Source organism: Augochlora pura, chromosome 8 (assembly GCF_028453695.1).
Source record: "Augochlora pura isolate Apur16 chromosome 8, APUR_v2.2.1, whole genome shotgun sequence".
Classification (NCBI taxonomy): domain Eukaryota; kingdom Metazoa; phylum Arthropoda; class Insecta; order Hymenoptera; family Halictidae; genus Augochlora; species Augochlora pura.
The window spans coordinates 1037933-1061274 of record NC_135779.1 but is presented as its reverse complement, the minus strand read 5'-3'; the positions used below and the strand labels follow the sequence as shown (position 1 = coordinate 1061274).

Sequence of the window (23342 nt, the reverse complement as noted above, 5' to 3'; positions counted from 1 at the left end):
CTTTACTTAATATCGACGTGCTACGATTAGCCTTATTAAATTTAATAATAGTCTTTATCACCATAACCGGGAAGCCTCGTCTCACTTCCTCATGAAAGACCGCACCTTGTTCACACATTTGTCCATAAAGTTCTTCTTGCGTTTCGGCTCAACCCCCGTGGGCAGGGACAACAGCGATCCTTGCTCCTTCGTTTTGGGCTTGTACTCGTTAGACGAAATGCTCTCGTCGGAATCTAGTCCCGCGCCACAGCTTTTGGCCTTGAGCAGCGTCGACTTATCGTTTCCCGTGGCTACCAATCGCTCCCTCAACTCTGCGCTCTCGGAGATAGGACCTTCTTCTTCGGCGACCAAGAGTTGTCCATCCAAGCTGATAAACCTATTCGGTTTCGGTGGTCGCATAGGTGGATTTTCTTCTCGGTGATTGGGCTCTTCCGGCGTCCTCTTTGCTTCCTTGGCCTCCATGCTTGTCCTCGTTCGCTGCCTGGGAACCGGCGTTGGATCTTCATTCTCTTTGCAATTGTTCTCCAGGTTTGGAACTTCGGACACAGCTTGGCCGTTGACCTGTCCTTCCTCCACCTTCTTCTCCGCAGTTTCAGAATCACTCTGAACAGTTTCTTCCGGAACGGCGAGCCTCTTCAGAGTCTCAGGAGGCCCAGAATCGGTTCTGCTCTCCTGATCTTGCTTCTGCTTGGTCGATTCTTCAGTCTTCATCTCTGGTAGCATACCATCTTCGTCTAGTAAGCCATCCAAACTTCTGGATCTTGGTCTTGTTTGAGGTTCTGGCTCCCTTACTGGAGCGGCAGACTTCTTCTCTTCTTGATCTAGAAGTTCCAATGAACGAGATCTTGTGGACGGCGAAGGAGGATGACGCGGTGGTCGTTGGTGTACTGGACTCCCGCCAGGGTGTGTATGAATGAACTTCAAACGCGGTGACGTGGGAGGCAGGCCCATTAACCAACGGGACGGGCTCGACGATTTTCTAAATCTGAAGTTTCAAGATAGTACGTTCATTTTATATACGTTAATGCGATCGTGTATTTTTGCAATTACATTTAGCAACCATGCAGCCCCTCGGTTTTATAACTTCTGGGATACTTGACTCGACGGGAATGCACACTGACAGAACTAGACTTTCAGATTACAGTAGACTAACTCCTTGTGGAACGCATGCTTACACTTTGGCGCCACTGTGCTCAGAAATTTTAACATAGAAGACATGGATAGCAGTACTGAGTCGACTGAGAAAGCACAATGATCAAGCAGAACATGGAAGACAAGTTGAAGAGACACGGAGTGTAGTTGGAACAAAATCATGCGACATTTTAGAACGAGCTTTCTCCGCACGAGGTGACTCTCTCGTCGGCTTTTTATTGGCTCTATATTCTTCATAATATTTCTTTTGTTTCAACTACACGATCGACACGATTTAAACACGGATATTGATATCACGGACTAACCTAGTCATGATTGTCTTATTGTGATTGTTAATCCTGGCTGCATGAAAATAAAAAAAAATAATGTTAATCGTTGCACCCCGGACTTTAGAGTTGCTGGGATTTTGAACAGGAATTATGATTAATGCTAACCTGCTCGGTATAGCCGTGGGCGGGCCTTCTAGTCAATCCCGCCCACCTGTCGAATCTTTGTCGCTGCCCCTGCTCTCGTTGCTGTGCATTCGTTGATAATTAGGGGACTGTCGCATGTTCGTGTTGCACGGTGTGTTCGGCTGGGTCACGTCTTTCGACGCGATCGTTCTAGGAATTCCCGACATATCCGACTTAACTGGTATCTCGCCTCGCATAAACCTGAAGAGAATCAAAGGGTACAATTAGATAAATGGTTGAAGATGACGTTGAGAGCTGGGCCAACGGGCAGTAGTTGGCGCAGCATTTGTAAAGAATCCAGTTTCAAAATTTACCTTTCAAGTTTGTCTACGCAGGCATCTTGGTAATCGTGGATCCAACGCACACCGTTGAAATGGCAAACTGCGCGCATGTCGTCAGGGAGTTCCTCGGGTTCCGGCCATTGGAAATTGTCTATGATGGGTATTATATTACATTGCGACTGAAGCGCTGCAACAATTTCCTGCAAATAAAAACAAACGTGTTAAATAAATTTATTTAAGAAAAATGGTCAGTCTCTGTTGCAGGTAATCGAGGTATAACTCACCCTATGGACCCAGTCTTTGCACTCGGTGTCCTGTATACACCTTTCCAAAGCCTTGGGCGTCAGCACAAGGAGGAAGTGTTTCGCCTGTCTGATGCTCTGCAGCAAGTTGTTGTCGAACTTGCCGGCTTCCAGCCTCTCGACGTCGATGAACACAGAGAAGCCTCTCAGCTGCAGATGCACCTTCAACAAGCTAGCCAACTGGGACCCGTTCGATCTCCTGTAGCTAACGAACACGTCCAACGATTTATCGGGCGATTCATCCTCGGACGAGCCTAGCTGATTGTGTTGCATATTTTTAATGGCGTCCAGTATCCTTAGACGATGAATACTGTTCGCGATGCCGCACTCCGTCAGCAACTGATCCTCGGACAGATTCCTGATGGAGTCCTTGTCAACGCCGGCGTTGAGCATGCTGTACGTGTAGATGGAGAACTCTTGACCAATAGACTGGAGGAAATTGTTCAGATTGCCGGTGTCCCGGCTGCTGTAGTCCGCCATCTTCTTCAGGTTCTGCAGCTCCCTGGTGAACCGTCTCCTCCTGATGCCGTTCGTGAGCCCTATGTCCTCCTTGAGATTCTCCTCGGTCAATTGCAGCAGAAGATCACCGTCGACCCGGCTGTCGACAAAGTTTTGCGCACACTCGGCGAACCCAATCTGCTTCACCCATTCCCTGACGTCCTCGGTGGACCAGAGGGGAACCTGCTGGCTCAGCTTATGCGGGATCTCCTCTCCGATCAGTCGCAGCGCCTGCGCCGCGTACTTGGACGCAATAGCGTTCGGGCAGCTGGCGACCTTCTTCAATGGCTCTATGGCACCGATCGCCCGGAAGATCTCTGTATTCCCTTGCTGCTTCTTAATCCCGGCTTCCATGCAGAAATGGAAAGCCGCCAGGTTTCTCGCTTCCTCTCGCTTCGAGCTGAGCACCGGCACCAGCCTCTCTAGCCAATTCTTGCTTTGGCCATGGGCGTGCGCGAGATTCGACTTAGCAAACTCGTAGGGATTGTGCGAGGTGACAAAAGGCTCTACCAGGTCCAAGGTGCCCGACTTCAGTACAGCTGCCTCGATCTCTTTGTTGGCTACCAACACGGCGATAGCTAGACAGGCGTAGTACTTGATATTGTCGTCGTTGTGGAACGCGAGAGGGAACAGCCACATGGGAACCTTCCTCTTGATCATCGCCTCCTGGTTCTCCGCGCCTCCGTACAGCGACAGATTCGCCAGAGCGCCGGCGCAGTGCCTCAACGTCTCCACGTCGTTCTTTCTACATTCGAAGAGGACCGCGTCCAACCCGCCCAATCCTATTACGTCGCTGCAGGTGCCCTCGCTGTGCTTGAACAGATGCTCCAAGATCCCGGTGCCGACTCTCGAGTGGTCCACCGAGTTCGCGTTCTTGGTGCACACGCAGGCTACGTTCACCACCTTCTCCAGGCCGTGCTCGACCACGTGTTCTCTGTTCTCGGTGGTCAAGCACTGCTCCAGCAGCCTCGCGGAAGAAAATTGCAGTTCTTGGTCGCTCGCCACGCAGTTCGACATCAACAAGTCCAGGCCGCCTCTGGTTCTCAACGTGTTGCAGAGCGTGTAGCCCAGCTCGTGGCCGTGCGTCGGCACCGCCCAAGCTTTCCTGATGATTTCGTTCACCCTGTTCAACAGCAACGGGGCCTTTCCGTTCTTCCCGTCGTCCGCCTTCAATCGCTCCACGAAACTGTCCAAGAAGCTGCAGTACTTCGAGATCGCTCTGTCCACGTCCTGGGGGTTCGACTTCGAACAGAGAAGGTCCAGGTCGTCCAGAGGCAACGACAGTAGTTCGTCTTCCGCTAGCCTCATCCCGTTCATCAACTGGTTCACCGCGTTTGCTGCGGTGATCATCGAGGACTTCGAGGTCACTCCCTTCGAGGCTATCGTGATGCTGGACTGCGAGCTGGACGCCATGTGCTTCTCGTGGTTGAAGATCCCCGTGGAGGTTACTGTTTGACGCTGCTGCTGCGCCGCCATGGCTTTCTGAAAGAGGAAAAGACGGATCAGTTTTTGTAATTTTTCATTCTCAAGCATTTACATCATTCAGGGTCTGTTATTTCTCGGTACTCATCTACGGGGTTGGGGAGAAATAAATTTTTGAAATTATAAATATTCGTATCTTTCTTTATAATACAGAATGGCAAATGAACTTTCTTTATCAATAGTAATTATACATGACAGTTTATTTGCCAAATTCTGTGTTACACGAGAAGATACAAACTGTTTCAGAAATTTATTTTTGCTCATCTAACTAGAAATATATTAAAAAAAGACCAATGTCTGGTAATCTTGTCGACGAGACTTTTTTTGCTGCGAAACACGCATCGGCCTTTAGAGGACTAAAAGCAGCAGAGAACCAGCAGTCTCCGATACTTAGAAACGACAGGAACTCTCGTCTCGATCCGATGGAAGGCACTCCTGGCACTGATCATCCGAGTATCCAGGCTCGGACCGAGAAGAGTTATCACGCGGCTGTGTCACGTCCGCCGGCCGTAGATAATGCAAACATTATTTCTGTATCGCCACGTAACCCGGCAAACATTCCCATCCCTCGGAACACCGTCGTCGCGTTTCGACAGAAATACTCTTCTAGAACGCGTTTCCTATCGTCGAATCGAGTTTGAGTCGGACGAGAGACGCGCGGCGAAGAGAAGAAGAGACGCGGACGGGTACCATTCTAGAGTCGAGGCTCCACTTCCTCATGGTCGCAGCCTTCGTTCTTCCGGAAGGGAACGAGATCCGCGACGCTTGGGGAAACAAGAACGACTGAGCACCGTCGGCGATCCGACGCGCGCTTAAATCCGCATGGATCCCACTTTGCAACATGCTTCGATCGCTCGCGGAGAAAATCGCCGGGGCCTCTGGGTTACGTCAAAAGCCAAACGGACACGGACGCGCTTTCAAACGGCAAGATTTGTGGCCGGCTGACCGAGGAAACGGATTCCTTGGTGGTGGGCCAAGTGGAATGGAACGCGGCCGAGAACGGTCTTCGAGGAAATCTTCAAGGAAAGTCTGGGGACTCTGGCTAACCGCTGGACACTTTGGACATGGTGTCCTAGTTTGAAGGGTAGTTTAGGGTTTTTGTTAAAGGAGACTAGCGACAACGATGTGGAACTATTTTACGCTAAATCTACCAAAAATGGTAGGTTCAGCGTTAACAAAGGTATCGTAAAATTAACGAAGCGATCCAAGGTTCCTTCTATTTGCTAGAATCTTTCGTGGTCATCGAATCCTTACTTTTTCGGAGCTGAAGGAGTCGCTCTGCAGCTTCATGGTGGACGCCGCCATGTTGTTGCTCTCCTGGTGCGAAAGATCGCCAGCCTTCAGGCTTCTCTGCTCCTGGAACCATAAGAAAATAACTTTATTAGCATTTCCACAGGGTCAGGAAGAAGTCTGTTAACTTTCGGGTCGACACTTTTTAAGGAATTCCCTTTGTCAACCGCTAACCGGAAAGACAATATTTTGGCGCAACCTCGCCGCGCAGACTTTGAGCTCGCTGACGATTTGAAATTCAAAAGCGACGCTCTAAAGGCGTGGCCAAACAACCAGAGTTTTTTCGTACGGTTCGTGGAAGCCGAAAGCTTTCGAGAAAACTTGCCGTTTAATAAATAACTCCCGGAAGTGATAAACAATTCGAGATCCGGATCCGAAACAATGGCGGAACCGTAAATATTTGCCGGATGGAAAAACGCGAGCCTCGACATTCCGCTGGAATTTTTCCGCTTTTTATTCTATATTATATGCTATGGAATGTGCTATGGAATATTCTATGGTATATGCCATGGAATATTCTATGGTATATGCTATGGAATGTGCTATAGCATATGCTATAGAATTTTCTATTTAATATTCGAGGGGCATTTGTCCGCGACGAATTTCACGGTTTAGGGAATCGCGGGACAAGAGTTTCGAAACGAGTTGAGCGTCGGGGCGCGCGATTTATTATCTCGAATGCCATCGCGAAGCGATAAATCTTCCAAGCGGAGCGCCGATGTTAATCGCGAGACATTCCGCAGGGGATAAACGCGTTCGATATTCGACACGCGTTGCAAGGAATTAACACGGCATCAGAGAGACCCACTTATGGCGCGTTAGCTAACGACGTTAATTCGCGGGAGCGCGAGTTCGCGATAGGCATCGCGGGGGCCGGCCACAAACGGTCCACTGTGCATCATCCGCGCACAATTTTATCGACACGCCGCGCTTGCGACTAATCAAGACGCTTCTGCGATCGCTTTTCGACACCTCGTTAATCCCGACATTCGGCGAAGTCCTCGAACTATTCTATCGTTACGCCGCACCCTGCTCCCTTGCACTATTAGGTCTCTTAGATCTACGTTCATTACGACTGTTTCGTCTTTAATTATTTCCTTGATGCTATGAGATGATTCTAATGTCTCCCGTTTGTCCTCGTTTAATTTTATTCTCAGATTTCGATGACAGAGGATTCAAATTTTATTTCGATTTAAAAGAAATAAATAATATTTAGCAGAAATATTTAGCAAGGGGTTAAATGATCGAATCAATATCTAAATCTAAATATTCGTTGTAATAAAAATCGTGGAAGGCTTGAATCTTAACCTCGGCAAGATTTAGCGTTCAATAAAACAAATTTTGTTGCAATTCGCGTACAGAAGATAGCAAACTCAATGGATCAATGACTGTACTACAGTATATTTACCAACGAAAAAATATTATTTATATAAACATTGAACAGTTAGTGTAATATACGACCGTTTCGACTAGCTGTTGCACTCTGTATTCACTTTAGTAAAAGAATAATCGGAGGAAAGTTTCACTGAAGAAGCTGAGATGGTCTGGCGAGCACGTGGAGCAAATTGGTGCAAATCGGCCGGCAGGTTGTTTTCGGGGAACCGAATCGCGAGAGAAACACGAGAAGAACGCGAGAGAAACGCGAGAAGAACGCGAGGAGAAACGCGAGTCACTGCTCGAGACATCCCGCCGCGAAACAGACCGCGTTCCGCGCGGATATCTCCGCGGCGAAGTTTCCGCGACAGAGCTCCATAACAGTCTGGCCTGTCGAAAGCTCATCGGCCGCGCGTCCCGAGTCTCGCGACCTCTCCGCGGTCGGGGCTCTCTTCTGACGTATTTCTCTAAATATAATCCGAGCGTGTCGTCACGATGAAGCCGTGTACACTGTCGTCGCCGCGACGTCTTCTCTCCGTCCCGGCCACCTTGCGATTTCTTTCCTCGCCGCTTCCCTTCCCTCGATCGGCTCCGTCTTCTCCTCCACGTGGCGTCGCGGATCATCGACTTATCGGTGAATCGGACTTTAGACTGACAATGAGATCCCATGGGCTGCCCAGTGGCTGCGCGCGCTGCGCCGACATCTATCTCTTGCGCTCGAACGGAATCGTCCATCTCTTCGTTCTCTGTCTTTTTAGAGTCTTGTTTTTCTAGAGTCTTGTCTGTCTGCTAAAAGACATTGATTTTTCCGGAGTGATCAGTCATTAGGAGACTATTTTTTTACGCTAACGAAAGCGTTCACCTTTCGCTGAAAAATGAGGATGCTCGCGGTTCAAGGAAATATGTTCTTGGCGATGTCTAGAGCAGTTCGAAAAACAATTGTTTTGTGGCGACTGCCTCCTCCATTCGCCAACAGATGGATTCCTTTCCCGAAAGCTACCTAAGACCGTCTAGCCACCGAGAAATCGCGGACACCAAAAAGGATGGTGTTTCGAGGTGGCTTTGTCTTCCACTCGAGTCAATCGAGTGGATCCGCAAGAGATCGAGCCTAGCGCTGGCGGCCCCGCCTCCTCGTGGCCCCCGCTGGTAACGCGGTGTCGGGAACATCTTGCTTCCGACACGGCGGCTAAGTGGGCCGCTTCCTAACCAGGACGATCTTCCCCCCGGATGACCCTTAAATGGAGACGAGGGGATTTTTCCCTGCCTAGCGCGTGCATGTTCCAGGTGTGCGCGCACCTCTCTTGTCAGTGGTTTATCGCCCCAACATCGCCGGTAATAGGCTAAATAGCCTGGCACGGAGAGCTAGCGCTTGCGCTCAGATACAAGCTCGTATAGAACATTAATACCTAAGACCGTCTCTGTTTCTATGTAAACGCCGAAACCGTCGTTTTGTCCTAATCTAAGGTAGAACCCGCTAGTTCGCCTTACTGACGAGTTCACTAGATGAAACTATTAGGTGAAATCATAAAAATGACTACATAAACGCGAGTTCGGTATAGGTAAAATAAAAGGATAAATAAAATAAATAAAGCAAAATAAATAACTGACAAAGAAATGGAAATTATTTATAACTCGACCTAATATATATCCTGAATTTGGACTCGCATTCCTATTTGGCAAAGTACGCGTATCTGCAGCTTAAAAAGCACTCTCTTTTCTCATTTTACGAGAAGAAGGTAGATTATTGACTGTGCCTGCAACTGGTCCGAGTATTTTCCGAGGAACGTCATTTCCTCGTTCGACGGTAATAAGATATCGGACAAGTTCCGTTCGAGCGTCGGCCGAGTCACAGCTGCTGGAGCGCGCAGCTCCGGCGAAATTTTTGTTTTATTCTCGGCCCGTGGTATTTCAGAGACACGGGAGCGTAAACAAATTCGACGAAATAAATGTACCGGGTCTCTCCGTCGGCTTCCAGATATATTTCGACCACCGTTTGCGTCAGCTACTAAGCTTCCCTTCAAATAACTGGCCGAATCGAGCGCGAATCTGAATAAATCGTGGCGCGAGACGATTCTCGATCGCGACCTGTAAATGAATTTATTTCTTGCGATGCGATCCTTAAATGAATTTATTTCTTCGAAGGATCTCTGATCCAAAGATTAGGTTTCGAAGGATTTCTGATCCAAAAATTATGCTTCGAAGGATCTCTCACCAAAAAATTAGGCAAAAACTTACCGCGAGCCCGCGATCGAACTTGTTCCGCTGCCTCACGCAACGATGCACTGGCCACGGCGCGCTCATTCTCGCCGCGGGCGCATGTCACCGATGCACGCGCGTCTAATCGGACGTCGTTTATTTGCTCTGATTCAGAGTCCGCCGATCGAGGAGTTTCCCCGATCGATTGATCGATCGATTCGTGGCGCCGTCGCCACGAGATAAAATCGTGGAGCGCGTTTCGTTCGCGGCGAAGCGGGATCGGGGCGCGGTTCGACCCATAGATCCGAGTGTCGCGACGCGCACTGAACCGAGAGCGCGCGATTCGCAAGTGCCGCGGGCGCAGGTTAATTCGGTTGTTTTCCGGCTAACCGTCAAGGTGCGACGCGGTGCCACGTGATCGACGATTTTTCGGCGGGATCCTGCGGAAGAGCGCGACGCTATTTCTATTTTACCGCGGAACAGAAATAGCGGTGCATCGGCCAACGCCGTTCGTTTCTCATCGGTGTGTTCTTCTCTAGACTGCAGTCATTTTCTTTGAGATTTAAGGAAACGCGTCGTTATGCAATCGGACCGGAAGTAGTCGGCGAGAGAAGCTCGATCATTGAATTTGTCTTTGCAATTTGAATTTTTATGGAAAATCCAGCGGTTGGTCTCGTTGACCACGGTATACGATAGCCGAAGCTTTATTGCAATTTCGTAAACTTTAGAATGTTTATACTATTCCTGGCTATAGTGTCAATTATATATGGTTGCACAATAAAATATACTATATACTAGTATGGAGGATGCTAATAATAATCCAGTTATCTCGAGCAGATAAACTCGATAACGATAACGATTCTATAAATAACACGATTTCGGACTGGACAATGGCCACCGAAACAACAAGCATCGAGGAAATGACATTTAGAGAACCGTGTTGCTATCTCTGGCACTATACCACCAGCTTCGATTTGTACAATGACGTAACTGCGAAAGAAACGTTATCAACACCGATAAAAATGCCGAACGAAATTGTTCAATTATTTTTCGAACCAATGGAATTTATTTATTTAATGTTAAAAAAATCGTCAATGGTATAGCTGTGAAAGTGGTCCGCTGTTAAAGGGTTGTCAAGTCGTAGGACACCCTGAGAAAGCGAAGAGCGATCCCGGCTGGATCATGGGGAATCGTCGGACCTTGAACAAGTCCTTGAAAATCCGTCTTTGCAGCTGGCATCGCGGACGAGCGAGATTCGCGGTCGGGCTCTATTTCTGTTCCGGGAAGATATCGGTGACATCTATTCCCCGTTGGCAACGATTCCCGCGGATCCGACCGAAATCCGGAGCATGATCTCAGCGTTCGTCATTCGGCGAACGCGGTTAGCGAAAGCTTCAAAAGCGGGCGGCGACAATGAAGCGGAACCGTTGCGAAACCGCGGCGAGACTGTCGCGAAAAGTACTACAAAGTGACTTCTCTCCGCGCCCGAAAATAATTCGCGGAAGTCGGTGAACGGTTTTCTCGACCGTTGGATGCCGGCAACAGAATTTTCGACGCAACGGAGCACCTTCTCTCGGCAGGCTATTGTAATACGTCGCGTCCACGCGGCGAGCCCCGACGAAAAACCGCTCGTTTATTAAACGACTATGTATAGAGCGATCCATAAATTCTCGGCGGACTGCTTTCGATCCTCTGATTCATGGGAAATTAGTTTCCGCTCAGCGTCGGTCATAGGAAATTCCCTCTAGGAGGACTCCTCGTAAACAACTCCGCAATCTATTCATAACGCGGCGGATCGATCGGTGCTCGCGTTAGCGTGCTGCCGCGAAGGATCGATGCTCTCCTGGAACTCGAATCCCTGCGGAATTCGTGGTTGAACGATTTCTTAAGCTCATAGAACGATCTAGCAGCCATTAATATTCTTAGAACCCGCGGAAATTAAATAAGCGATGCTCGAGTGGCGTCGGTGGCCACCGAACATTTAAATGACGCCGGGGTGGCGTCAACGGTCTTGACGGCGGCAAACGACGATCATGGTGGATGTTGAGGAATTTTAATAACGAACATTCTCCGACGAGAAATAGTGGTACGTTCTCTTGGTCTTCGAGTAATTTAATGCGAAATTCAGGGCGGATTGCTTGAATGAAATTTCGGAAATCGCTCCGAATAAACGCGAGAAGAAATCGATTGTTTGAAAAACCGGGGCTATGACAACGCTATGGAACACAGCGAACCAACGGTAAGAGTCTTCTACCACCACTACTGCGCACCAAAGGCAAACTATACATGAAAGGCGAACTATAAGATCTCGGACGATCGATTCCATCGCGACGACTGCAACCGTTTCTCCGAGCCAAAGAAAGGAGCAAGCAAACGCGAGCGTTGTTGTCGTACCGTTTTCGTGGCTTTGCTGCCAACCCCAGGATCGGTAGCCATGATCTTCCGACGGTCGATGCCGCACCCTGGTGGTCTCAGGATGGGAAAGAGTCTCCGGGTCAGGTTGGACAATTGTTGGCCCATGGACACACGCGCGAGATCCGACGACCATCAGCGCCAGGAACGAACTGTTTCACCCTGGGGGGGTGGTGTATCGACCGGGCCGCCGGTGGTTTTCCCGGCGTTCCAGTCGACCACGGCCACCCCCATGTGCCCACCACCACCGCCGCCACCCCCGTAGACAGCGACCAACGTCTTCGTGCGCCATCGTGCGCGAACGATGCGGTACTTTGCCGCAAAGGCGTCGACGGGAGCCTCTCGAGGATCGAGAAGAGTCGTCGAAAGTCGACGAGACTCGTCAACCGTCAAAGAAGATTTTTATTTTTATCTACTATATAGAAGAATTCTTCTCGAAGAAGGCAGAATCGCGCGCGCGTTCGATTAAAATGGCCGCGTACCGCGCGATCGTGGCTTTTCAGCACCGCGAAAGGTTAATCGCTGCGGGCAATTCCGGATTCGATAAAAGGATGGCGGAGAAGGCAGCCGCGAGCCTAGATTTCGATCGAGGTGCCGCGGCTCGGTGTGTCGTGAGAACAGATCTACGATAAAGGAAAAAACGGCGCGTGTATCGCGCGGGTCAAGGCTCCTTGGTGGTTATAACGCGAGAACGATCCCCGGGTAACTACGGAAACACGCGTTGCCCTTTCGCTCGGCCTTTGAAACGAAGGGTGGCCACGCGAAAGTTCCATTAAATACGAGATTGAACGCCTACGCGCGCTGGAATTTCGACGGCCGCGGTGAACCTGCCGCGTTACGGTCGCCCGAAAAATTGCTCGCCGCCGTCCGGATCGATGAAACGTCTCGACTGCTCTGATTTATCGCCGGTCGGCTTTTATTCTTTGTCCTTTCTCCCGGTTCCTTGCTTTCTCAATTTTTCCTTCGTAAATTGACGAGATGACCCCTGGTATTCTTTGAGAATGATATATTAACCCTAGACGACCCCTTTCTATTTCTCGGGTGGAAGAGTAACATTGCAGGGTTGCGAGTGACGCAGAGTAAAATCTTGACAATAAAAATAATTTGTCTGTAAATAATTCAAAAATATTATGGAGTCGCCGACAACCCCACAGCAGGTGTCCTAACACTTCTCGAGGGGGATGTATACTAAAATCTGTGATCAAGCAATTGCAACAGAGATGACAGGCCGGCGAATAGTGCTCGACTCCGCCGCATCCGCGAAAGCGAGCGTCGTCAGCTGACAGCGGGACTCTTTGAAAGCGGTTCAACGATTCGCGACGTGGAATGATTTTTGATTGGCGGGTGGAGGAACGGGGAACAGCGTTGCGCGACGTTAGGGTAATTGGCTGGGATTCAAAAATTCCGTCGATGAGTCAAAAACTGCCGAGAGAGCAGCGGTCCGGCTAAAAACGGCTAAATTTAGCGCGGCGACGCGGCGAGAGTGCGCGCGCGCGCGCGCTGTGCCTTTGAAAACAGGTCCGTTGTGTGCGTAATCAACAACAACGGGCCCCTGTAATCGAGTTCGACGATTTCCACGGGAGGCGAATAACCCGATCGGAGGAGGAACCGCAGCTTCCTACGACCGGCCACCGTTTCGTCCGCAAAGTATTCAATCTCTCTCTCTCTCGAGAGAGAGAGGGGGGGGGGGGGGAGACGTTGTCGTTGCCAGATAAGCTATCGACCGATTAGTCGAGCGGTCGTTGCAACATTTCCTGAATATTTTCGTCAGATAATTTCAGAAATCCCCTTGGATCATCTCAGAGTTCTAGAAACGTTTGGAAACACTGCCCGTATCGTTTCACGATAAATCGATCGCTTTGTCGCATGATTCATAGTCGGATTGAACAATGATTTGTTCTTAACGCTCGAATGTGGCGGACCCTTTTTCACAAAAATGTAACAGGGTAGGTTTAGAGGTTGATTTGCAATCTTATTTATTGGTCTCCTAGATTTAATAGACCCGAACCTCGTGTCGCGTTTATTTATTAGTCTTCTAGCCGATATTTATGGCATGGGTCCCAATTAACCCGAACCTGATGTCGCCGGTGTTAAGGCGAATTTACAATTTTGTTTACCCTTCTCTCCAATTTCATTTCGATAAAGCCGACGATGCGAAAAGAATCCTCTAAAATCAATAGCAAAAACATCGTTGAAATCTAATCGATTCTCCATTGTTACTAGGAACTACCTTATCGGCGTGCCACTCAAATTGTTTCCCGGAATGCGACAAAGCGTACTCTGTTTATCCGGAGCGTGCTCTGTTTATCTGGTATCAGTGAACGGCATCGGTTCTCGAAGATCGTCACCACGAAGTTGCAACCAGTGTCAACGACCCTCGGAGGTTAGTCCGCGCGTGGAGTTCCGTGCCAAACTATTCTACAGAGTCGAGTTTAGGCCGCACCCAGAGCACCACACCGCCTTCCTTTAGATCCTTTTGTCGCCTAAATGGGCAGAGGATCGTTCGTTCTCACGCCGCAGCCCGTTGAATACTGTTCCAACAGTTCCCTACACGCTCGCCACATTACAAAGAAATAAAGGCAATGCTTCTACCAGCACACACTATGTTGCTCCAGAGTTTCCTTATTCGACGAACTGCATAATTTCCCTCTGCTTTGTTGCCTAATTTTTATCGATTCACTCGGAGATTCGGAGTTCCGATTTAGGGAACTTGAAAATAAGCCTCGAAATAAGGTAATGACATTCTTCGGTTTAAGTTTTTATTTCTGAGATCAGAGTTATTTAATTTAGTCTGAGACTGCTTTATTTAGAGTTGAAGAGAAGTGATTTGGTAAGAGAAGATTTTTGGAAACGTTCGAGATTTTTGTAAAACGGCAGACAACAAACGCGTTTAGGGCAATATTTAGCAAAATTAGGGGAAGGTATTAGGGTGGTTTTGGAGGACGATCGAGTTCACTCACCCTTGCAGCAGCGACGCTTTTTTCCGCCGATACGCCGTCGAGTTCCACCCTCGCTCTGGCCGCCGTCGCGGCGCTTTGTTCCTTGTACGAGACGTCTCCCGTCTGCAGGGCTCTCATTTCGGCACTGTTCGCGGTCGCTTTCTCGGCGCTGAATCCGTCGGTGACAACCTGAAATCGTTGCGAACCGCCACTGGTTAGACAGAGTCGTCGAAAAAGAAACTGGTTACATCGTTACGAACTATATTATTATAAAAATAAAAAATACACTTTATCGCGGCGGCGATACCGGACGCGCTGTATCTCTCGCGCAACCGTTTATCGCGCTGCGCAGCATCTTCGTTTCACAACGCGAGACAGATTACTGGAATTAGAGAACTACGAGTCTGTTTTCGATATTTTGGATACACGGCGAGGCTGCCGAACGCGATAAACTATTTTATTCGCGCGCTGGTATGTTCCGGTGAAAACATTGTTTGCTCGCGGTACAAGTATAGCGAGCGTCGTTTACGTACTAGTATTTTTCGACTGTTGTTTTTTCGCGTCGAGTGTTGGGCAGAAACCGGAGAAATGGAAAACTGACCTCGCTCGTCGACAATGCTTGGTCCGCAGAAAACGGGAGAGAAAAAGGGGGAGAAGTTTCGACGGCGGCGTGACGGAAGTAAAGTTAAAGATAGAAACCAAGCGGAAAGAGATCAGCTGTCGACGGTAGGGCGTGACATTCAACGGTAAAAATAACTGACACGAGTAACGTGTTCTAGATCGTCGCGGATCTTCCGATTATCGCCCAACAAGCATTAAAAATTCACGTACAATTGTTAAACCTTCGCGCGTAATAAAATCAGTTCTGCAGATCTGTTGCAAGAAACAGCGAGAAACGCCTTCCTTCGTTCGAGAATTTTCACCGTTAATTTTCGTCACGAGCGCGAGACCATCTGGGATCGATCCGCTCGCAAGCCAGAAGAACGACGAACGCGATCGTGAATTTTCAATGTTCCTCCTCTCAATGACGGGCTCGCGGCGACGATAAGGTGAAGGACAACGGAGAGGAAACCGCACCTACGGCCAAACGTTGCGCAGCTCGATCGTATAAACGCGACATCGATTATTACGCGCCGCTTATCGAACGAGAGAACCCGGTCGAATTCTAAAATTGTCCTCGTTTTGAGATGCTGCCGGATTTCGGCGCATGAATCAAACGGTTTGAACAGCTTCGGATGCCTTCGCGGCACCGAAAACTGTCGGACGTCGGGGCTCGTAAATCACCTTCTATTTCCTATTCGTGATATCAACGGGAAGACGCTCGCGGTTCTTGCTAATTACTATGGAGCACCTGGCCACCGGAGACTTTAATGCGCGGCGAGCTGCGAAGTCAAGGTTTCGTTCGAAGTTCCGAGTTTCTTTGAAAAGTCTGTAGAAGTCTCGACAGCATACTTTGCAATTAATAAAACTAGCTCCGGAAACAGCTACCGTGTAGGTTTGATAAAAAGATACTGCTACTAAGTTCTATGAATGTATAAGGTAGTCTATCGTTAAAGAAAGTTGCAATCTATCATCGATAATGGGAGATAAACAGATTGGAACATCGTTAAATGGACGATACTTTTTTTCATCGATACTAAATAGTGTGAGAACGCGATTGGCCAACTGGTCTGACCAGCGGCGGTCTTAATCTACTGTAATCCCATGAGAGCTAATAATCTCTAATCGAACCGCTACCGCAGATCTATCGCAAGTATGCTTCGCGCAAACCCCTCGGATCGGTATCTAATACGAAGACTGTAACGTCGTGCAAGTTTTTCTCGAGCTAATGCTACACGTGACAGATCGGCGATGTTCTCAATCCCCTTTGGAATTATAATTTTTATTCCAGTCCAGTTGTAGAGCAATATATCACTCTATAGAGTAATACTGTCAGGAGAATAGTGGAAATTCGGAAACGATCCTTTGAAAATTGTCTAGTCAGTGCGCAGAAAGTAATGATTAACCATCAGTATTCCTCATGTATGATCTCGACTATCCTAATTTAAAAGAAATGAACAACATAAACGTTTAAGTCGTTTCAAAAGTAACACGATTCGATAGAAGAAATAAATGTAGATTTTATCGGCAGACTGACCTTAGTTTTTGAAGCAGAGGTCATCTTCTTCTGCTCGAACTTCATCGTCTCCTGTCCAGCAGGCAGATTGGTCATGTTCGAGATGTTCGTCATACTGATCGGCGGGCTCATGTTGTGAAGGTTGTTCAGCGAGTTCAGAGAGCTCAGCTGGGAGGGCGATCCTCCGGTCAAAGTAACCGTGCCTGTCGAAGGGGGTGGCGTGTCAGGATCAGGGAACGTGACCAATGGCTCCGTCAAATCCGTTTCTTCCGGTCCGCTCCCATCCCTGTGACAAAAAGCCATAGTTCTCGTTGAACGGTGAACAAGAGAGAGAGAGAGAGAGAGCACGTGGACTGCCCACTCGATAGCTGCGTTCGCGAACTGCCGCGAAACATAGAACGCGGCGAGAGATGACGCTAAAACGGGAATACGCTTTTATAAATAATTCTTGGACCGCGACTTCGCCGATTACGTGGCGTTAGGGGATTCGAGCAACTTCTAGGGACTTTTTGAACTATTTTCTGCTCCGCCACGAGGACGCATGCACCGGCAAATTGCTCCAATATTCGGAGCGAAAGCCTTCCTTCGACTTCAGGAGTCGATGCTTTTCAGTTTGAACAAAGGGGTATGATGTTTCTTGGTTAGTAATCGACGATCGTTTCAGCGAAGCGAGAAGATGTCAATTGGGATTTAAAGGACATTGTTTTCTCAATTTTTCGAGAGACACAGGATGGATGTTTCGTCGGTTCCAAGAGAGATCTACTCTTTCTGTAATTTAGGAGACAATTCTGCGAAGAATGGTTTTCGAAGAGGACCAAGTTATTTACTTGGATTAATAAAGATGACAGCTCGCGCGTTGATTAAAGAATGTCTGGAAAGCTGTCGTTGGTACTTTGGAAACACGAGAATGAAAAGAATGGTAGATAAGGCGATAAGAGTGTGCGCACCTGTCAACGAGGTTCTCCATGCTGTTGCGCAACCGCTGCGAAAAGTTGGTGGAGATGTTGTTCTTCATCTCGGATATGCCGCGCTTCAATTCCCTGAGGTCGTTCTTCATAGAGGTAGCTTTCATCTCACTCGACGAGGACGAGGTAAGAATCCTCTGCGAGGACTTGGCCACCCTGCTCGAGCTGCTGCTGCTGCTCTGGCTCTGGTTCGTCGTCAGCATCTGCCGAGTCAAAAGCCGTTTACGTTCTATTTAAAATCCACGTGGGGTGAGTCATTCCCGCCTATTCGTCTTTTTCGCTTGCTCTCTCTCTCTCTTACTCGACTTCTACTCTCTTACTCATTCGTATTCGCGCCCCACCATCCCGTTTTTCCCGCGAACAACTTCTCAGTCACTTTTCCGTGACTTTCGTTTGCATAATATTTATTTTCCGCCGGCCAGGAATCCGATAATACTCGCGCGCGATTTTCTCGTAACCGTTGAAGAACGGTGACGCGCTGCTTTCAAGCCACCCGGTTGCACGGACACGCACATCGCGTATCTCCTTTGTTCCACGCGAGAAGGTAAACCGAGAGCAGAATTCGGCAACCGTTCGTTCAAACAAACAGCATCCGGAGAGATCGAGCACGCTCGAGAAAACAGTGCGATTTTGTTGCCGCCGCGGATAAATACGAAACAGGGCTAAAATTGGGTGACTGAGTCATCCCGTCTGGACAAATTTTTAATACCGACGCGAAATCGTTGCGCGCGCTCTCTTTAGCTTTCCTAGCGTCAAATTGGAATTCCTTCGGAAGTAGAAGCGGCATGCAATGGACAGACACCTCTATTTAATTTGATTAAACTTAGAACATGGAATATATTTCTCTGGTTAATTGAAAGGTACCACCTAGGGTACTATGAATTTATACGCGATAAAAATCTTTTGCAAACGGAAATGTACTTTGAAACGCGTGTCCGTCCACTTCACGTTGCCTCTGCTTACTTCCAGCTGCGCGTGCAGATGTTTTCAAAGTTGCCTCTTTCGGGGAAGTCATTTGTCAAAGACCGTGAAGTGAAAAATTAAGACAATACTTCAAGCCTAGACCTTTCGACCACCGTCTTCGTGGTTCCGCGTAGTTAACCCAAGGACGTTGTCATTAGGCATTGGAATTGGCATAGACGGGTCTTCGAGGAGCAATGTTTCCACGAGAGAAAGAAAGAAGGAGGCGAGCGTTCTGAACCGTGACAAACTGTAACAACTCTGTCGGCACTCGCGTCGAAATAAACCGTTTGACGGTTCGCCAAGCTCTTTGATCGCGTCGCCAACTGTGTAACCAAGGGGCAATGCGAACTCGCCGGCATTGTCCATGCGTTCTCCGCATGGAGAAAGCCTCTCCCGAGGAGCACGCGCGGTTGCGGACGTCTGTCGGGAAAAAGAACGGCTTCCGAAAATAACGGCGGAACGTGTTCGCTCGTCGTCTTGCCCTCCGTTCCAATTAACGCGAGTCGCGAGGAACGCGGATCACGATATGCCGTTCTGGTAAATGTCCAAACGGGAACGGACCGATAGTGCCAAACACCCAGCATTCGAAGAGAGGCAACGGTCTCGACGAACGAGCCTTGAGAAAGTCGGTCTTCAAGGCTCCCGGACCTGGAAGTTTAAGTCTCCGTCGACCGGCGGGAAAAAATTCACGTGGGCGACATTACGCAATCCTATGGACACCAATACCGGTCCCCTGATTATTCAATTATTTCAACCGGATAGGAGTACCGGGCCGGCTAACGGCGGATTTCATGATCTCTCTACGTCCAGCTGAGATTTCTCGGATTCTACGAGCTCCGCTCGAGATCGTTGCCGGATTCTTCGGAATTCTTCGAGGCTCTGTGCCTTGACATTCTTCAGGAAACTGACTATCTGATGCTAAAGATTCTAGTTGCTGAAGTTGCAGTAACAAGCCAATGAAAGGTTCCACGAGCTTCGAACGTCTACGCGACCAACGAAGAAGGTTACCAAAGTAGCCCGAGTCTCGTGTCTCGAGTGCCGTCGGGCCGATCCACTCGGAAAACGAGCCTCGATCCAAGTCCGAGACGTAATTAAAAGAAGATGACGATAACCGTATAAACTAGCGGCGCAGAAACACGTGGACTCTGTATCCTTGCGCAATCGTGTCTGCCGATAGATCTCCTACACGAAGATCGCCTAACGACTAAAGACAGTTTCGAGAAGAACCCGATTTCGCGGTCTGGATTGCCAAGCGTTAACGATTCGGGTCGCAGAGTTTACGAAACGGTGCTACTTGGATGGGCTTCGTTTCGGGGAAACGCAGAGTGTCTGCAGCGGTTCCGAGAGGGTTCAATGTTTTCCACCTGCACGGCGGCCAGCTGCCAACACCTTGCCGATTGCAACAGCTCCGTGAAACGTCTATTTCGGTGCAATTCGAACCGAAACGAGTGCCCGTATAAATAGGCTCTCGCAAGTGTTCGACGTATCGAATGGATTTCGTCTGTGACTTTCGACCAGCGTGTAAACAAGCTGCGCCGCCACGTGGACCAATCGCGCGAACGATGACGATCGTAACATAATTTTGGACGTTCCCTCATCAAGGGGTGAATAATCCGAAGATCGGGAAAACGAGATTCGTGGGCGAGACGTCGCGACGTTCCTCCTGTCGTTTCGCGGAAGTCGGTGATTCGACGAAATCGAAGCTCTTTTCGCACCAGCTTCCAAAACAGTCGTCGCCCGGATTCGTCGATAATGCGATCGTTTGCGTATCATACGAGCCATCGATTAGGCGAGAAAGAAGGCACGGTAGGTAGCACGACGTTCCGTGTTTGCTCATCGAATGCTGCTGGCGTCGTTTGGTAGTCGGATGACTGGTCAACCTATCGCACTTTGTTTCGCTAGATGTTGACTTATCGCTGAAATGTTTACAAACGCCGGCTTCTTTCATAATTATCGCTCGACAGGCGCGCCGAATATAACCGGATTTCGCGCGGGTTCGGTTCGTCTACGGAAAATTGATTTCGTAGAGGTTTACCTGCGACGACGTGGTGACCTGCGGATGATGCGTGACATGACTTCTGCCAGTCACGATGTTGTTCTTCTGGAAGTTCTCCATGACAGAATGCATGTCACCGCTTTCCCCTCCCTCCACTGGGAACTCCGACATCTGAAACAATTATTATGCTCTCTTGAAACGTCTGCTTAAAAAAAACAATGATCGCTATATATAAATCGCCGCAGATTATACCTCTACTGTTTTTATATTCTTTATCGCGCTATAGAAGCACCGCGTTACGAGAATGTAGTTCTACATTTTCATCGTACCGTCGTATTCTTCACTGTGTTACGGTTATAGTCATAAATCGACACTGGTCTATAATAGCGAGAGAACAAGATTAGAGTACAATATAATGACACAGTACTAGCAGCACTTTGCGCGAACCGGTGTAGAATTATAGTCAGTCTAATGGATAGACGCAATAGTCACGCGATGCCAATGTACTTCAATTACGTAGTCGCGCGAAGACAATTTTTTCTCATTGTTGTCATAATTGTTACTGTAATGCGATTATATAATGTCATAGTTCCATTGTCTCAAAGTTGTTATAGAACATCTCGACAGGCTGTAAGACGCTTCTATCGTAATCGTTCAGACTATAACAGGCTTGTGCTATAGTCAAGCTGCAATGCAATCATGTAAAACTATACACAGATTGCGATACAGATTGCGCAGCATCTATGTAGGCTTACAACATGCCTGCATCATTTTTTAATCGCGCTCTAGTACAATTAAATTCTACAGCCCAATTATACTGTATCCTAGACGAACTATAGCACAATTATACCGTACTATAGGCAGACTACAGCGTACCGTGATCGCTTCGCGTAACTGAAATCAATCGCATCGTGAAAATATAAAATAGAACGGTAACGTAGTCTTACACGTGTGCACCGCAGGCGTTTACGGTCCCGATCGTTCCGGTACGACGTATTTTCGAATTTTTGTGGCCGTTGATTACCGTTCACCGAGCTCCGGCGCGCAACAAATCGAGTCGCTACACCTACGTGCTTCATTAATAATATTGCCTCGGAGCAGAGTTCTGCCAGCTGATCCCGGATCTCGAAATTCGTTCGAAAGTGGTTGACCTTTCACGGTTAATTGGTCTCCGATCCGGCTGAAAAAACTACCTATGCGGTCTTTAGAAACCTCGGCAGAGTTTCTACAGTTCTTTGAACCGAATTCGATTCGGCGGGATTTTAGTTTTGAGGAAAATGGCGTCAACCGCATCGAACCGGAAGGGAAAAGGCACCCGCTGCTACGAGCCTGGATCGTCGCCGCGTACCACGCGCGCTTGGACGTTCTTGGAAAAGAGATATGCAAGCTATGCGGTCTCGCAACCCGTTCGTTACGTAAATGGAGCCTTGTGGTCAACGGAACCGATGGGAACACGATCATTGTACGTCGACGCGTCCGCCTCGAAAGCATTCGTAAAAAAGAACCCTGTTTTGGCGGAACGTAAACACGGAGGACATGCCCGCCGGTGCGCGTGCGTCTGTCTCGCTTCAACCGTTGCACCAGCCTGCTTGCACGGACACATTCGCTGTTCGGTCCCGTCACGTACTCTCCTCCAAGCAACGTCGCGAAACAAACGTCCGGACCAGTTGACAAACGATTCATTCTTCCTGAAATTATGCCGACAACGTGACCGCAATTCTACAATCTCCTCGCACATCTTACCGTTGTTTATCCCAAGCTTCGATTGCCAATTTATCCTACGGCGTTCGACTCGGATTATCGTTTCGTTCCGACACGCGATGCCTCCAATAAAAAAGACCGTATCGAGCTACGCAATCGACAGTGTTCGAGTGCCGGTGCAGTTTTCGGCGGCAACGTATGCCCCGATCAAATGGTCGCGGTGTGCTTCAAGGTCGACAGAGGTCGTATTTCACGCGATAAAAAGGAGCGAGAGATCCCTACGGAGAAAAGTAAAGATAAAGAGAGGTGAGACCAACCATTTGACAGTTCACCAAGGGCACGCACTTCTGTATTCTTTATCTGCCGTTACCCGCCTCGCCATAGTCCTTATCTCCGCGAGAACCTCGAACGCGAGCACTTACACCGTCGACCTCTCGAAGCATCGATACGAGAAATCGTATCTCCGTTGTTGCAGCGGCCGCGCAGGGACACGGATTTTCACGTGTCATCGTCGCTCGCCGTTTTCAGCTGTCGGCCGCGCGATCGCGCGATCGTCTCGCTAAACATGGTCTCCGCGCCATAGACCAGCGATTTTTGGCGATCGGACGGCTGACTTTCGGCGAACGGTTAGTACACACGACTAACCTCTCTACCGGCTGGCTGGCACAAAGGCGAGAGAGACAACACGTTCACGATCGAACGCAAAAACACACGGGGACACGATCTACGTCGCGCCACGGTCGTAGCCGAACTGACCGTTTGCGGCGCTGGCGCAGCTGCACCGCGCAATCCGCGATCGCAGCGCGGCGCGCGCACACGCCGTCCACGCGGCCCCGCCAACTTACGAATACCTCCGAATAATCGCGCGCACGTGAATCGATCTATTACCATCGGGATCGTTCTCGCTCGATTCGCTTTCGTAACGACCGTTTGCGGGACGATTTACGGCCGCTAATACGTCGTTGATACGATTCGCGAGCGTGTCTCTGTTTGCGAGCATCTCCGCGCGAGGCGATAATTAAATCGTTCCGGAGGAAAGTTGCGTAGGTGGACGCTGTATCGCGTTCGTCGAAACGACAGACTTTCACGGCGGAGCAATTAATAAGCGCTAGGTTCAAGGCACTGGATTATCGAGATTCTAAAGATATGGTTGCGAGACATTTGTTCGATTAAATGTGTTCTTTTTAATTGCAGTTCTGGCATCGAATCAAATGGAGAACGAG

General features: G+C 48.9%; 1 protein-coding gene across 8 annotated transcripts in view; it reads right to left on the bottom strand.

The window, feature by feature from the left end:
• Window positions 1-848: 848 nt before the first annotated feature.
• The window catches only part of Sarm (sterile alpha and armadillo motif), a 110619-nt gene continuing 88125 nt past the window's right edge, over window positions 849-23342 (bottom strand). For 6 of the 8 annotated variants that reach the window (XM_078188575.1, XM_078188569.1, XM_078188573.1 and 3 more), the window contains 10 exons: window positions 20458-20589; window positions 17442-17662; window positions 16516-16780; window positions 14400-14567; window positions 5422-5523; window positions 2170-4167; window positions 1919-2085; window positions 1587-1805; window positions 1458-1494; window positions 888-985 (listed from right to left, as the gene is read on the bottom strand). In XM_078188575.1, coding sequence (XP_078044701.1) covers window positions 1619-1805; window positions 1919-2085; window positions 2170-4167; window positions 5422-5523; window positions 14400-14567; window positions 16516-16780; window positions 17442-17662; window positions 20458-20589 — 3240 coding nt within the window. In that variant the 3' untranslated portion in view covers window positions 888-985; window positions 1458-1494; window positions 1587-1618. Of the gene's footprint in view, window positions 986-1457; window positions 1495-1586; window positions 1806-1918; window positions 2086-2169; window positions 4168-5421; window positions 5524-14399; window positions 14568-16515; window positions 16781-17441; window positions 17663-20457; window positions 20590-22436; window positions 22855-23342 lie in introns of those variants that run through there. The other 2 variants (XM_078188576.1, XM_078188570.1) reach the window with 2 other exon arrangements.